Here is a 17,711-nt window from a genome sequence, read left to right on the forward strand (position 1 = left end):
GCATATAATATTTTGTTATTTACTAGCCTAGTGATGCAAAACACCTACATAACTTGGCGTTTTTGTTTTCCTTCTTATCATGTCACTGCTGGGCCTTTTTACAAACTTTAAAAATAGTTACTCACAAGCCAAACATGTAGTCGTGACAGCTGATTCATTGCGCTCTGCTTCTTAATTTAGATTGCCACCTTATACGCCACTTTGTCTGTATATTTTTCTTATTGATATTACTAACCGTTTCACTGGTCACTGGTATTGAAGTGACTAGGTGCTATGTAGAAGTGGTTTTCCAAATGGCAAATATTAGCGACTTATCCCGAACTGTCAGATCAGATGACGTGGGTTGCCAGTTAGGAACGCGACCAGACTGGCCTCTGCCAACAACTCTGTCAGGCGAGAAGATTGTGTAGATGTGCTCGTAGGTTTGGCCGGCTGTATGGGCAATTGCTCCCTCCTGTTGGAAGTAACTGTAGATCTTTTCCTCCTCCGTTAACGCGACCACAAATTCACTTGCAATGATATCCACTCGTCAGGGGCAGCACAAACACTACCGACCCCTATGTTTGGGGACGTTACATCGTGATCACGCAGAGACTGATTTGAATCCGTATGGCAGTGAGCTTTATCAACGAAATATGACATCGTGACACGTGCAATTCAGCTTGTGCTGACCATATGCTAACATCTCGACTTAAATCACACAATGTTCTCCGTAATGATCCGTGGAGTGGGAGCACAAGAGAACACTAATGCCAGTCTGCCCATTAGATGAGATACAAGCGAACAGTTCCCTTGATGCTTTTGGAGGGAACTACACTGTCCATCGTGCCCGCGCTGTCAGATATCCTCTATAAGCCATAAACGCTGCATGCAGCTAGACGTGCACAAACCACAGTCACCTACTCGTAGTATGCACAGTTACGGTGGCGCTAATTTGCAGCTCTCTAGGAAACGTACTAGCTGCGCTTCGCTAGGAAAGCATATTAGCAACACTTTTGAAATACAAACTATGGTATTTCACCCAATTCATTTCTTTTATATATTGCCAGATTACAGAAAGTTCCCTATGTACTGAAACAGACTGCGCTACTGTTATGCAGTACCTGTTTATTGTACTGCTAAAAGCGATGTCCAAATTTCTCATTTTAATATATAATTTGTACGGTTTATATCATCCCAATTTCAAAGAAAGCAGTTGGTGACAGGTGTGAATATTACCGAACTATCAGTTTAACAAGTCACATTTGCAAAATTTTGTAGCCTATCCACGATGTTATTCAATCTGTACACTGAGCAGGCAATAAAGGAAACAAAAAAAAATTGGCGTAGGAATTAAAGTACAGGGACAAAAAATAAAAACTTTATGTTTTGCCGATGACACTGTAAGTCTGTCAGAGACAAAAAAGGAGTTAGAAGGGACAGCGTCTTGAAAGATGGGTACAAGATGAACATTAACGAAAGCAAAACATTGACAACGAAATGTAGCCGAAATAAATCAGGTGATGCCGAGGAGATTAGATTAGGAAACGAGACACTTAAAGTAGTAAATGAATTTTGTTATTTGGGCAGTAAAATAACTGACGATGGCCGAAGTAGAGAGGATATAAAATGTAGACTGGCAATGGCAAGAAAAGCGTTTCTGAAGAAAAGAAATTTGTTAATATCGAATATAGATTTATGTTTTAGGAAGTCTTTTCTGAAAGTATTTGTGTGAACTGTAGCCATGTATGGAAGTGAAACATGGACGATAAACAGTTTGGACAAGAAGAGAATTCAAGATTTTGAAATGTGGTGCTACAGAAGAATACTGGAGATTAGATTGGTAGATCCCATAACTAATTAGGAGGTGCTGAACAGAACTGAGGAGAAAAGAAGACTAAAAGAAGGGATCCGCTGATAGGACACATTCTGAGATATCAAGGGATCACCAATTTAGCGCTGGAGGGAAGTGTGGGGGTTGAAAATCGTAGAGGAAGACCAAGAGATGAATGCAGTAAGGAGATTCAGAAGGATGTAAGTTGCACTAGTTATTCAGAAATGAAGAGGCTGGGACAGGATAGAGTAGCATGGAGAGCTGCATCAAACCAGTCCTCAGACTGAAGACCATGACAACGTCAAAAGCAAACATACATCCCTGCCACTGGTAGATGGGCGCTCACTTTCTCATACCAATACCTACAGTTTCTAGCAGTGACTAAACCTCAAACGAGTGCACACTTTTTAACAATTAAAACAATTAGAATTAGTATTCAAACCATGAGCTCGTTATTATACACAAAATTATTATCGTGAATGTGAAGATGCCGTCTTCACTCCTGAAACTGTTCCAAAACTTCCATGAGTTTATTTTAGAAAGGTAAGGAAGTTTCTTAAGGTAAAATGCCTCCCATGCCCTCATCATCGAAGTTGCTTCCACGAAGGATTTGTAAGGTACCTTTCAGCTCAAAGGTCGGATCGGATCGATTCCATTACTGAGGACCTCATGTTAATGATCCTGCCATAAATTTTTAATGGAACAAAGCTACCAAAGTAGGCTATGGAGTGAGTTTCCTACGATTTTTCTAATTAGGGCTCTTCGATTGCTCGTGGAACTATTTATTTTCACAAATAAAATCCTGCTTGTTACTCAATTCTTACATATCCAAAGAAAATGATTACAAGCAAAGGGTGTGTAGTGCTGTGGAATGCAGCAAGGCTTCCTGTACTTTTCATGGCTCCACGAGGATGAATTTATATGGGATGTACTGAAGCAAGGAAACTTTTATAATTGTACAGTGTGGTGAGAAACAGTCTGAAAAGCTTGTAAGGGCGTTGCAGGATACGTAGTGCTGAGAAGTAATCGTTGGAAAAAAAATTCCACACTTTCAGCCGTTTCTGAGTTAGTTAACTTTGAAGTTAACCAATCAGGCCGTTGTGCGCGCGAATTCAAATGGCCCGCCAAATTAGTGTCAGTTGTTCTCATAGCGTAATTGATAGCGCACGAGACTGCTCAGTCTTTGGCTCGGTTTCGATCCTTACTACCGCCTAATTAAAATTTTTTGTTGCTCTCTTAGGAAACCAAACGAAGAACACGCTTGAATTTTTGCATACAACGGCGTTACTGACTAACTTCAATGCTAATTAACACAAAGTAACGAATTTTTTTCTTAACAATTATTTTTCAGCACAATGTACCCTGAAACACCCATACGAGCTTTTCACACTGTTTCTGACCACCCTGCATAATCACTCACAAATGGAAGCAACTTCAGTCAATACTTTAAGCATGTGAAAACTGATGTTGCTATTTAGTTTAGTAGTAATATCGTACCAGCTTTCATTAACTTTATGGACGTTTGCAAAATCTGGAGCACATCGACACAAAATGTATTTGAAGTATGGTATGTCTGATGCAATCATTGTAGAGTACAATAAAAGACTTCATTCTCTCCAGATCCAGATACGCAGGCTTTCACGTTTCTCGACTGAGGTTACTTCTGCACGAAATACGTGACCGTCACCCAGTTGTCTCATACTCCACTCTCACGGGCAGTGAAACCGAAACATTCGTTACGTGACACGGACCTCATTGTCTATAAAAGGGAGAAAGACGCGGAGAGCAGGTGCTGCGCCTAACGCAAATCTTTGCTTCCTCGGAAGGGCCGGCAATAGATCACGCCGCTGAGACAAGTCTCCCAGTGGCGCGCGGCCTTGCCGATGACGGGAATGGAAGTGCGGGTCTGCGGAATAGGCTAAGGCCCGGCAGCGGGCAGAGCCATGTAGGCTACAAACAGAACGCCGCGGCCTCGCCGGACACCGACGACCTTGTCTGTGGCGAACACATGGCCGCCACCGCTGCTGGTTGCAGCCAATCAGTGTCGCTCAACGCAGTGCTCAGCAGGAACACAAGCAAACTGGCCAGGCAAATATCACCTACTCAAAAAGTCTACAGAGTGCTGCAAAAAGTTTCATCAAACTTTTCCCCTACACCGGACACACGACCATCATCCAGATGACTGTCAAAATCGTCCCATACTTTTGCCCTCCACCGGATGCGTGTATCATCATCCAGATGATTGTCAAAATGGTCCCATACTTTTGAGAGCATGTCTGGAGTTACCATGTTTACTGCTTTTACTTTTCGGCGTCACTGAGTTCACTCAAAGTTCGTTGGAGGGGTGGCACATAAGAGGAGTCTTTCACAAACTTCCACAAGATTCACATAACGTGAAACCTTGGAGGCCAATGGTGCAATGCGAGATCCGTACTCCCTTCACAGTCGATCCGTCATTGAAACAGCTCATTATTAAGAAATGCTCTTACATAGCTATACCAGTATGGTGTTGCTCCGTCCTGCTGAAAAATAAGGTTTTTGTCATGTTCTCGCAGCTGTGGGAAAAGCCAGACCAACATATCCAAGTACGCTACTTCTGTAACAATTTTTCCCCCCAAAAAAAGCGAATACGTGAGGCGCAAAATACGTGAAGCTAAGGACAGTCTCTCTCGTGTTCGGCTATGAAAAGTGGCTGGTGTAGTGGTCCACTGTTCCACTTAAATGGAATGTTGCGTCATTACTGAACTCTAAACGTGAAAAAAAATTGTTACCTTCAGTCTCCACGCTCAGAATGAATTCACAGAACTTCACAAAAAAAAAAAAAAAAAAAAAAATGGCTCTGAGCACTATGGGACTTAACATCTGAGGTCATCAGTCCCCCAGAACTTAGAACTACTTAAACCTAACTAACCTAAGGACAGAATGAGATTTTCACTCTGCAGCGGAGTGTGCGCTGGTATGAAACTGGCAGATTAAAACTGTGTGCAGGACTGAGATTCGGACTCGGGACCTTTGCCTTTCGCGGGCAAGTGCTCTACCAACTGAGCTACCCAAGCACGACTCACGCCCCGTCCTCACAGCTTTACTTGTGCCAGTACCTCCCGAGTTCGAATCTCGGTCCGGCACACAGTTTTAATCTGCCAGGAAGTTTCATACCAGCGCACACTCCGCTGCAGAGTGAAAATCTCATTCTGGAAACATACCCTAGGCTGTGGCTAAGCCATGTCTCCGCAATATCCTTTCTTTCAGGAGTGCTTGTCCTGCTTGGTTCGCAGGAGAGCTTCTGTAAAGTTTGGAAGATAGGAGACGACGTACTGACGGAAGTAAAGCTGTGAGGACGGGCCGTGAGCCGTGCTTGGGTAGCTCGTCGGTAGAGCACTTGCCCGCGAAAGGCAAAGGTCCCGAGTTCGAGTCTCGGTCTGGCACACAGTTTTAATCTGCCAGGAAGTAACCCAAGGACATCACACACATCCATGCCCGAGTCAGGATTCGAACCTGCAACCGTAGCGGTAGCGTTGTTCCTGACTGAAGCGCCTAGAACCGCGCGGCCACACCGGCCGGCTACAGAACTTTACACGTTTTGTATATCATATTCATGAACGGCTTGTAGTAACTGAATACTGTATGGCTTGAAATACAAACTTTGACGCAAAATACACCCTACAGTATGAGGGATGGCTAACTCTCGGATGAGGCGACGAATAGATTTCTGTCAGCTACTGTTTGTAAATCTAAGGGTATCGATCCTCTGATTCTATTTAAATAACGAAATTTCATGGGACCCTAGAATCCGAAAATGGAGGAACGGGGTGGGTGAGGGGTGCTTATGTGGCACATGGCAACGTTGTTTCAGGAAAGTATGATGATGCTGGCAGTGAACGACTTTTTTGGGCCGACGTTCGGTAACTTCCTAGCCTGCCTCTTCAGCCGTGACAGCCCCTACTTACAACGTCACGACGGCGCTAGCTTACGTCGACGCAAGTATCCGCTACAAGCGTTGCGTCCCGTGCAACGGAGATTGCCCGAGTGCTAGACACTCCAAGATCGCTTCTATTGCAATTTTGTCTTCTGGGTATGATGACACCTTCAGTTCGTCTCGTGACACACAAGTACTAATGATTTCAATCAGAGTGAACATTTCAGGGAAGTTTTGGAACGTCGACTTTGTGACTGACTTCGACGACCCATACCACTCCTGCTTGTTTGCAGCTTTCAGTGACAAATGGATCACCATATTTCCGAAAACCTTAACTGAATTGTTCGGAAATGTGATTATGAAAGTCATAGAGCTAAAATATGGCGAAACGACTATTCAACTATTATTCACAGCCAACTTAATTTGAAGAGGGTGTGAAGAAAATCTCTGTTTTGCCAGCCATACACCAAAAAAAGATGGGAGGGAGGCAAGATGAATACCAATTAGGAATATGTGGGAACAGACTTCCACTTCTAGAATTTGCCTTGTGGCTACCGGAAATTTTACAAATATATTGGTCAGAACCGTACAATTGTACTTAATTTATCTTTTGTTGCTCGGACGCATCTGCTCCAATCTAACAAGCTTAGTCTAGCACACTCACGTAGGGAAAAAGGTGTGTGATAGGTAACTTCGTCGGCAGGTGCTAATGTGTAGCTATCTCTTTAAACTTGTGGTGTAATAACGTATCTCTCGCCATTTAAATCGATGTGAACCCAGCTGTACGCGTCTGCACCGACAATTTTATTCTCCTTATGAATGCGCTTCACGGTTCCCCGAACGGCTTTTCTGATACTTACCACGAAATTGCTGATTTCGGAAACATCAATCTTCAGTAACTTTATAAGTAATATGTTTATTGTGTAGTGACAACAGATGTTCTATACATTAACTCTTTTATACATATAATTACTGTCAACTTCCTCCTACCTCTTAAACAGTGCTTCTATTGTTCTCTTAAGGTTTGTGTGTCACGTATTTTGTGTGAGCCTGTGAACACATTACTTTTCATTTTATGAATACCTTCCTGGATTAGAAATGAAAGTATTTTACGCGGATTGCACGTTGCTGATAGCAGGTAGGTGTGTAGAAATGACGACGCGACCTGTGATAACTGGAGCTCACGTGGCCTCGGGTCGCTGCCCAGTATGGCCGGCCAAGGCAGACCATGTGGGGCGAGGTCCGCCGCCGTCTTTCCTCTCAGCACGTGCACTCGAGACGGAAACTGCGTCAAGTCTCACAAGCCAGTTCGCTTACTGCATCTGCTGTGCTACATATAACTACAAACTACAGAAATTTCGATTTAAATATAACACCGCACGTATATCACGATGAGTTTCAGGAATTTATTCCTATTTTCAAGTGCAACTATTTATTGCATGTGATGCCTGCGCGTGTGCTGTTTTGCTTTTCTTGCCCTGCAATAGTCTTTTGTATTTTTACTGTTATCGGAAAATATAAATCTTGGAATTTTTTACACAAACTTAGAAAATACTATTTTCTAACTATTCTTTAACATTAGTGCGTAAAAAATTCCAAATTTATATTTTGCGATCGCATTAAGATCATAAAAAGACGGCTGCATGGCAAGCGAAGTAGAACAACACCCTCAGACGTCACGTACAATACCAGTGTAAGTAGTTGCATTTGAAAATGGGAATAAATTCCTTAAAGGCGTCGTGCTTGCATGAAAAAAGTAACTGGTGAAATGTTCCATTACAGTTGCACTCTTCCGAAAAACATCGATTATGATGAATGAATTTAAATCAGACAAATTCTCTTTCCTTTCTCATACGTTGATGGGCTCTCCTGCTAGATGCATCCACTACACAATTCTGAATCTGTTTGCCAATCGTCATCCGTCCTTCAAGTCCTTCCGTACACACTGTTTCACCAGGCTAGTACTGTTCCTATCACATGCAAAATAGCTGTGTCATTAAGTAACTGCAGTAAGAACTGGCTACGCGAGGGTTAAAATCTCCTTCTGGTCGTCCTTGTTTTGTTTTTCCGTGGATTCCCTAAATCGTTTCTAATGAAATCCTAATGTTTACTTCAGCAAGGTCATGGCATTTCCTTCTCCATCTTTGAGCAGTTCCGTTTTGTAATGTCGTCGATGTTAACGGGCTGTTAAATATTATTCTTCATCCTTCCATTCTTTAACTAGAATTCAACTCCCATAACGCATGCCCCACACTGCCACTCTACTTTTTTTATATTACTTTAGCCAAAGTACTTAAGTGCCATTATGACTACCAATATTCGTCAGTTACGTATTGCAAAATGCCGGCCGGTGTGGCCGTGCGATTCTAGGCGCTTCAGTCTGGAACCGCGTGAACGCTACGGTCGCAGGTTCGAATCCTGCCTCGGGCATGGATGTGTGTGATGTCCTTAGGTTAGTTAGGTTTAAGTGGTTATAAGTTCTAGGGGACTGATGACCACAGCTGTCACGCCCCATAGTGCTCAGAGCCATTTGAAACATATAATCCCCAGAACGCAACTATTCAATAATGAAAAGAAACACAAACGCTGCTCATTTTTATAAATGAATCCTATTCCAAATATTCTTTAACCACTTTCTATTGTATCAGGATTGATTAAGTCGTTCCTTACTTTTTGTCGTAAAACTGGCCAGAGGGTGTTTTATTAGATCCTGTGCTTTCTATTAAAGTCATTATTATATTAAATAAGAAACACTTATTGATGTTCTGCAAAATTAGTTTATATGGTCACCCACTTCCTTTCGGCTTTTTAGGCCTCTTCAGGTGACAACTGTGTGTCGTGAACACAGAAACAGTGAAGTGCAACTTACACGGATTTTATTTACACAGAAGATGCGAACCTGACTTGTGGAGTGTTGACATAGGAAAGTATTGCATTTTTAATCGCGTAGAAGTAATTACATTAACCAAAAAAGGATACAAAGTTTTTTTGTAGAGATACATTTAACAATTGACGAAAAATTATTTTGAGTTTACAATTTCACTCTTTTCTTTCTAACTGAAACTTAATTTAAAAGAGGGGAGATAGAAAATTAAGTTTGAGCATTTAGTACTAAGCTGGCATTCTGTGTCAAGTTTGTTGATTTCAAGTATTTCTACCAAGGTCACCTTTCTACTTTTCTTTACAGAATGTAAATTCTATATCGTATGAGTGGTTTTCTGTTAAAAGATGATCGAAAAAATCTGAATCTTTCTCTTTTAATTTTCAACTTCTCCCGTGTTCAGGTAACCTATCATTATTACCCATTGTAACAAATATCTAATGAAAACTGATTTGAACACAGACTTGTTTTTGTCAGTTACAATTCTGTGTAACTGTTGGCTCCATTGTTTATAATTTATCGAATTAATCTGATTTTATTTCGATTTAAAAAAGAGGCAACGATCAACAGTTTATCGCTGCCTGCCTCGTAAATCAAAATAAAATCTGCTACCAGTAATTTGTCTCGGTCGTTGAACTGTGACACGCCGTCGTTTGTAGACGTAGCGTGGGCTCGTTTCACGCGATGTTTCTTCCGTCGAGTGAGTAAGTTAGATGGAAGGTCAGCGCTGTTACAAGGCCCATCCTCTCGCCGAGTCGAGGATGGCAACAAGACGTTGACAAATCTAGACGCTCCTGGTCGCGCGAAACTCCGAAGAGCGCTCTCTCTCATCCTTTCTTTCTCTCCCCGTTGTCGTGCTGCTTCTCTAAAACTTACAAGAGAACTCTCCTCTTCCACTCTGTCATGCAAATAAGGCACTACCCATTTAACCGGCCTACTACCAGGTGTTTTTACTCTCACTGAGTGCAACTGGGGTCCTATCGATCCCAAGCAATTTACGTAGAATATATTGGCAGTTATTTAACGAATTAACACAATAAGATACACTACATTTGTTCAATGTAACAATAATGTTTCTATTTTCATAAACATTACATTGAAGACACAAAAATGAAACTTAGATTGAGGTCATATTGGCCCCAGTGGTACTCAGTGCAAAAAACAACATTAATACGTTTTAATGTGTTGTAAATATAAAATGGAACAAAACATCTTTGGACACAATTGACTCAGAGAGAGAGAGAAAGTTATATATTCTGTAAAAAAAGCTTTGAAAATAAGTGAGATATGATTTTCTAATGTGGTTATGGGATCATATTGATCCCAGTGGAACTAGAACGGTTAAATTGTGTTTCTTATTGAATATTAAACCACTTATCAAATGAAGAATACAAGAAGGAAGATCGAGAATATAATCAAAAAAGGAACCCGAGAAACTACAATCAACCGCAAAGACGATAAAAGGCTGTAGCTTGAGTCGGTTGACTCACTCGGAAGATGACCGGATGGTATGCAGTCCGAATATCAGTGGAACAAATGGAGTTTGGAGGGCTGCATGCAAAAAAAAAAAAAAAAAAAAAAAAAAAAAAAAACAACATTTGTATGGTCATTGAGGACAGCTCTGTTACTTATATTTTGTTCTCATATTTATAATTTTTTAAAGTGCAGCATTTTAATATGTGAGGTAAATTTTGTTCTCTTTTTTCTTGCAGACGACAGTCGAGCCAGATTTCCGGAGGAGGCTCACCCAGCCCAGGACCAGGGACACCTGCGGGTAAGTTCTGCCTGGCCCTTCGAAGCTTACTCTCTGTATTTTATTTCCAGGTTAGGTTGATATTTCTCCCCAACAGCATCCTGATGCTAGAGCAAAGACGCACGGAGACAGAGCAGAAACATAAGAAAACTAACAATTCTGAAGAGTTACAAGTGACTCTCGGTTCATAAGGCTCTGTACGTCAAAACACTGTACTCCGATAATTGATATTACAAACGCTAAAGTATTTTTAATACGGCTAGTGGCGGACTAAACATCTTATACGAAATAGAAAGTCAAAGGAGTGTCAACTACACTGTCGTGTGTTCAAGCAGCACGGTGGATGTGCCACAAGCGTCAGATTAGCATTGTTTAAAATGCTGTTTTCTAGACTTTCTCATGACGGATAAGAAACGATCAAATAGGATCAGATCAAGTGAGAGAGCTCACTACGAAACAAGACGTCCTCCTCCTACCTGCTCTTCAGGAAACGTCTGACGTAGCGGATGCGGGAACAGGGTGTGCTACAGAGCGAGTAAGGATTAGGATTCCATAATGTCGTGGCCACATACTGTACTTGTACGAACATAAAGTGGGATTTGTTCTAGAAATGTGGGGTACGCATCTCTCGGAGACACTGATGCAATTCAGCGGGGAGGGTAGATAGTCGTTGTTGTTTTTCCGGTCATCAGTCCTAAGGCTGGTTACATGCAGTTTTGTATTCCCGTCGCTTACCATCATTCCTCTTCGTTTCAGTACAGCTGCAGCATATTACATCATTTACGATCTACCTTCCTATAATCACATCAACAAAAGTTTTGCATCACCCCGATATGTCGTGCAGGCATGTTGCTGTAGTGACTGTTCCTGTACCTACATTTGACTACGCAAATTGTTAACATTTCAGATCGTTCGCACAAAGTATGTAAGATTATCGGAAATCGCATTTTCTACTTAAGGAAGGGCTAGACAGTGGGTTTCTCGTTCAAAACTCTCATTTCAGTGTTGGTTGGTTGTTAGATCATCGTATTATGTCTCGTGTAAGAAGGAGAAAAGTCTACCAAGGTGTGTTACAATTCGAAAGTGGCAGGACTGTGGCCTTTCAAGACTGCGGTCTATCGTTCCGCGATATTCCAGATTGCGTTGGTTGGAATCCCAGGTCTGCTGTGTGAATACGGAATACAGGAGATCCATGCTCAGTACATGCAAGACCTCAACGACCCCGCGGGACTAGTGCCCCAGAAGGCGGACCCATTGCTCGCTCGGACGTGCAGCATCGTACAGTCACGTTACACACACCGAATCCGGAAATGGACTTGCTTGTAGCAATACAAATACGAGGACCTGCTCAAAAGGAATGCCTCCGAATATTTTATATGAAAACCCTTAACGCTTTTTTTTAAAAAAAAAAAAAAAAAAAAAAACGTTATTAGCATTCTACAACTTCATACTTCATGTCTACATATTAATTTCTCAATGTAGTAACCTTGGTGACGAACACATTTCTCCAAGCGGGAGACCAGTTTTGTAGATACTATCACTGTAGAATGTTTGACATTGTTAATGAAGCTATAAACTCCGTTTTTATTTTATAGAGTCCCGACCCGCGGATTTTCCACCAAATTACATAATATTTCGCGTATCTAGCTGAAAATGACAGTAATGGGGCAAAACATTTGCCATGGAGGCAATAAAAACCTCACAAGATGACAAAATACAAATGAGTATAGAATGTGGATTCAAGTATTGAGTAACAAGGACTAGGTCATTAATAACTATAAATAACAGAAGATTAACAAATAATTTTAACAATATATGTAACAATAGGACAACATGACATTTGAAATAAAAAGAGCAAAACGTTGTTTAGTATGCACAATATTGCAATTTAAACATTAGAATTTACAGTGCCACAGTACATTATTTACAAAGATGCGTGACCGGCAGCATACATCTACATCTACATAATTACTCTGCAATTCACATTTAAGTGCTTGGCAGAGGGTTCATCGAACCACAATCATACTATCTCTCTACCATTCTACTCCCGAACAGCGCGCGGGAAAAACGAACACCTAAACCTTTCTGTTCGATCTCTGATTTCTCTTATTTTATTTTGACGATCGTTCCTACCTGTGTAGGTTGGGCTCAACAAAATATTTTCGCATTAGGGAGAGAAAGTTGGTGACTGAAATTTCGTAAATAGATATCGCCGCGACGAAAAACGTCTTTGCTTTAATGACTTCCATCCCAACTCGCGCATCATATCTGCCACACTCTCTCCCCTATTAAGTGATAATACAAAACGAGCCGCCCTCTTTTGCACCCTTTCAAAGTCCTCCGTCAATCCCACCTGGTAAGAATCCCACACCGCGCAGCAATATTCTTACAGAGGACGAACGAGTGTAGTGTAAGCTGTCCCTTTAGTGGACTTGTTGCATCTTGTAAGTGTCCTGCCAATGAAACGCAACCTTTGGCTCGCCTTCCCCACAATATTATCTATGTGGTCTTTCCAACTGAAGTTGTTCGTAATTTTAACACCCAGATACTTGAATTGACAGCCTTGAGAATTGTACTATTTATCGAGTAATCGAATTCCAACGGATTTCTTTTGGAACTCATGTGGATCACCTCATACTTTTCGTTATTTAGCGTCAACTGCCACCTGCCACACCATACAGCAATCTTTTCTAAATCGCTTTCCAACTGGATCACCTCATACTTTTCGTTATTTAGCGTCAACTGCCACCTGCCACACCATACAGCAATCTTTTCTAAATCGCTTTCCAACTGATACTGGTCTTCGGATGACCTTACTGGACGGTAAATTACAGCATCATCTGCGAACAACCTAAGAGAACTGCTCAGATTGTCACCCAAGTCATTTATATAGATCAGGAACAGCAGATGTCCCAGGACGCTTCCCTGGGGAATACCTGATATCACTTCAGTTTTACTCGATGATTTGCCGTCTATTACTACGAACTGCGACCTTTCTGACAGGAAATCACGAATTCAGTCGCACAACTGAGACGATACCCCATAGGCCCGCAGCTTGAATAGAAGTCGCTTGTGAGGAACGGTGTCAAAGGCCTTCCGGAAATCTAGAAATACGGAATCAGCTTGAGATCCCCTGTCGATAGCGGCCATTACTTCGTGCGAATAAAGAGATAGCTGCGTTGCACAAGAACGATGTTACTTCAGTCCATGCCGGATGTCAGCCTCAGCCCGGATTCTCGATGGGGTAACAGTATAAATTTAGGACGTTTATGTTTGTGATGTTTCATACACGGATAATTCACGAATGAATGTGTTGGTGGAGGAAGGAAATCTGGCATAAAATCTTTCCGGTATGGATCGAATCTCCTCTGGAACAGTGTTTATTTGTAAGTCGTTGTGAATCGTTGTGTCCCTAACGAAACATGGAACGTTTACTATGGTGCGCAATGCCTGCTGACTCACCTCTGCTTGTATCGCTTCATTACTATCGAAGTGAAGTCCTCTAAGACGTTCTTTAAGTTTTAGGTGAAAATCGGATGAGGCCATGTCGGTACTATATCGAGGATGAACGATGACGGTGAACCCAAGGCGTCGGATGGCTGTCGCTGCGCTCGTGTATTGGTTGGCATTCTCATGCTGAATGAGAGGATGCTCCGAGTGTGGCACGTTTTCTGCGGTAAAGCGGTCGGAGTGGCCGTGCGGTTCTAGGCGCTACAGTCTGGAGCCGAGCGGCCGCTACGCTCGCAGGTTCGAATCCTGCCTCGGGCGTGGATGTGTGTGACGTCCTTAGGTTAGTTAGGTTTAATTAGTTCTAAGTTCTAGGCGACTGATGACCTCAGAAGTTAAGTCGCATAGTGCTCAGAGCCATTTTCTGCGGTAAGGAACTCAATAGAGCACGCTGTTGCCCAGGCACAGATTTCTCACGAGCAGATGTATTTACTTCACACGCCACCTTTACACGCTACAAGTTGGAACCCCTCTATCGAAGTCGACCCTGTAATAAAAAAAATGGCTCTGAGCACTATGGGACTTAACATCTGAGGTCATCAGTCCCCTAGACTTAGAACTACTTAAACCTAACCAACCCTAGGACATAACACACATCGATGCCTGAGGCAGGATTCGAACCTGCGACCGTAGCAGCAGCGCGGTTCCGGTCTGAAGCGCCTATAACCGCTCGGCCACAGCGGCCAGCCGACCCTGTAATATGCGTGACATGTAACACCTCAACCGATTCTGACAACAGAATAAAAAAAATTGGGAGGCATTATTTTTACCACCCCCTCGAATAAACACAGACAATGCGATGGCGTCTGGGGCACCATGGACTGCCAACATGGCGTTCACTGATGCAGTTTACCCTTAACGCGGAACCAGAGAGAGACGCGCCGATGTCGTGCGCCGATGTCGTGCAGGAATGGCACCACGCCGTCTTTTCAGACGAGTCCCTATTCTGCGTACAAGATCCCAATGGACAGATTCCTGTGAGGAGGCTACGAGTAGTATGAACATTGCCAGGAAGTATTGTCACAGTCATACCGCGTCCAGCACCTGTTGTGATGATAATGCTGTGCCACTGGACACACAACACAGTCATCTCTCGGTCACATAATCGGTGATCCGGAAAACAGCTGTTGCAGTTCCGAGGAATTATGGGCGACAGATGTGCCTTTTTTTCAAGCTCTCCGTGACGTCATCTTTGAACAACGGTACCCAAGATGGCGTGTTGCCCTCGCTGTCATGATCTGTCTCGACACAGAGGATGCTCGGCTGTTGTCCTGCTTGCGCGTTCTTAAGGTCTCTCTGCCAATGGGAACATCTTTCCATGGGTTGTCGATAGGCTGGCACACCATAACTCGCCAACCAATATGACCAATCAACCCTGGTATAGATCTGGAATGACGTACCCTCTTCTCTCATCCAAGTTCGATTCGACGCGATGTCCAGGACGGACAGAGCAGTTGTTGCTGCCAGAGGTGTCAGCTCTGTGTACTAAATTTCGCACTCTGTATACGCACAAATCACCTACAAAAATTTAATCATGTTCCTTCTGTACTGCATATGCACAATATGTAAAGTTTTGTTATTTGATATTCTGTCTATGTTGCAATTTCAGTGGCTAGCACAATACTATAACACAATGGTCGTTCATTAAGTATGGTATTCGAATGCACACACACTGTTTGGGTGTTCTGAGAATTAAGTGCTTATATGAAAAACCCCTTACACGTACGAAAAGAAGAACTTAGAGAAGGCATCAGCAAAAAATAAGCAGTATGCAGTAAGCAACAATATTATGAACAACAGACTAAATAATATGAAGAAAAAAGCTATAAAACAGAAACGGTGGTTGGTTGGCTGGTGTGGGGAGTAAAGGGACCAAACTACGGGGTAATCAGTCCCCAGGAATGCACAGAGAATGAACAGAGTTTTACAAAGGAAAGCTGAGACAGGTGCATGATTGAGATTGTAGAAAATATAAAGGGTGTTACCATGTTGGTGGGGTAGAGCACGTGTATCACTTTAAGATAGGTAAATCGCATTCGGGAACGAATTAAAAATCAAAATGAGAACATTTCCAATTTATCGATGGTCTATTAACGGTGATAAAATGCAAGTAGGCACATTTTTAAAAAAAATGATTTTATTTATCTATTCAATAATTGTTTAAAATGCTGTTTTCTAGACTTTCTCATGACGGATAAGAAACGATCAAATAGGATCAGATCAAGTGAGAGAGCTCACTACGAAACAAGACGTCCTCCTCCTACCTGCTCTTCAGGAAACGTCTGACGTAGCGGATGCGGGAACAGGGTGTGCTACAGAGCGAGTAAGGATTAGGATTCCATAATGTCGTGGCCACATACTGTACATGTACGAACATAAAGTGGGATTTGTTCTAGAAATGTGGGGTACGCATCTCTCGGAGACACTGATGCAATTCAGCGGGGAGGGTAGATAGTCGTTGTTGTTTTTCCGGTCATCAGTCCTAAGGCTGGTTACATGCAGTTTTGTATTCCCGTCGCTTACCATCATTCCTCTTCGTTTCAGTACAGCTGCAGCATATTACATCATTTACGATCTACCTTCCTATAATCACATCAACAAAAGTTTTGCATCACCCCGATATGTCGTGCAGGCATGTTGCTATAGTGACTGTTCCTGTACCTGTCGGAAGGTCATCCTTGGCGTTGTTTGTCAACATACACGCAGTTACCATGAGCGCTGCCTACGGGTAGCACGCTGCACTCGAATGGATTGTAGCACTCCAGTTGAAAGTAAAGCACCAGTAGGGACGCATTAGCGACGTCTGTGGAACAGTAGAGTAAACTTCCACGATCCCATTAAGAACAGCCGCGACCAGTGATCGGATCTGCATCATAATGTTACGCGCGTAAGGATTGTCAACCAGGGGAATTGCTCGACTTGTGCACTGGAGTGAGCGATATGGTGTTAACGTGGAATGGGATCCATTTGACAGATGGTATTAAGAACTTACATCGCACAGACCGTCCAAATTCGACGGGTGCATTGGATGATTGATATCTACAACTTCTGAATCAAAGAAACCGTTGTATGAGTGCTCCAGAACTGAATTTGGCTTTCGAAGGGGGCTATGGTACGTCATGTACTCGTATCGCGTCAAACTGGTAAGAGACGATAGCATGAAGTGAATCTTCATTCCCGACGACCATGGCGAGTACCACGTCGAACTCCATAACACCATTGACTCAGTTACAGATTGGAAAGACACCATGCTTACTGGGCGACCCAGGATTGTGTTGTTTACGGACGAAATTCAGATCTGTTTGTATCCTGATAATCGCAGACAACGTGAGTGGAGGCAGCCCAATAATATCAAACGCTTCCAACACTGTCCCACATGTGCAACAAGGGCCACCATACATCACTCGTGGTTGTTGGAGGCAGTTCACTGCTCTACGGTACAGCGACGAGATACTGAACCAACAGTGGGACCATATCGCCAAACATTTGGTGAGATTTTCACCTTGATAACTCACGTGCTCACCCTGCTGTTGTCTTGAACACGTTCCTTCAGCATTCTAGTATCGCCAGAAATGAGTGGTCTGTCTATTCCCCGAACAAGAACAAAATCGAACTTGTGTGGGATCGATGGAACGAGGTGGTTTTGGACTTCGACAACGACCACGTACTCTGTTCGACTCGCCATTGACGAGTGGGACAATTTGGATCATGATCTCATCCATGGTAAGTCACGATGGATTTAAGCCTGCATCCGAGCCAGGGGACCACGCTCTATCAGGTACTGACGTTGCTTAGAAGTACTGTGACCCCCCCCTTCCCCACTCCCATGGGTGGATATGGA

General features: G+C 42.8%; 1 protein-coding gene across 1 annotated transcript in view; it reads left to right on the forward strand.

Annotated features, from left to right (window-relative positions):
* The window catches only part of LOC126480902 (uncharacterized), a 750,870-nt gene that overhangs the window by 605,731 nt on the left and 127,428 nt on the right, over nt 1-17,711 (forward strand). The window contains exon 3 of the mRNA XM_050104302.1: nt 10,323-10,384. Within this exon, the coding sequence (XP_049960259.1) occupies nt 10,323-10,384 (62 nt within the window). The remainder of the gene's footprint in view (nt 1-10,322; nt 10,385-17,711) is intronic.

The sequence above is a fragment of the Schistocerca serialis genome, chromosome 1 (genome assembly GCF_023864345.2).
Source record: "Schistocerca serialis cubense isolate TAMUIC-IGC-003099 chromosome 1, iqSchSeri2.2, whole genome shotgun sequence".
NCBI classification, from domain to species: domain Eukaryota; kingdom Metazoa; phylum Arthropoda; class Insecta; order Orthoptera; family Acrididae; genus Schistocerca; species Schistocerca serialis.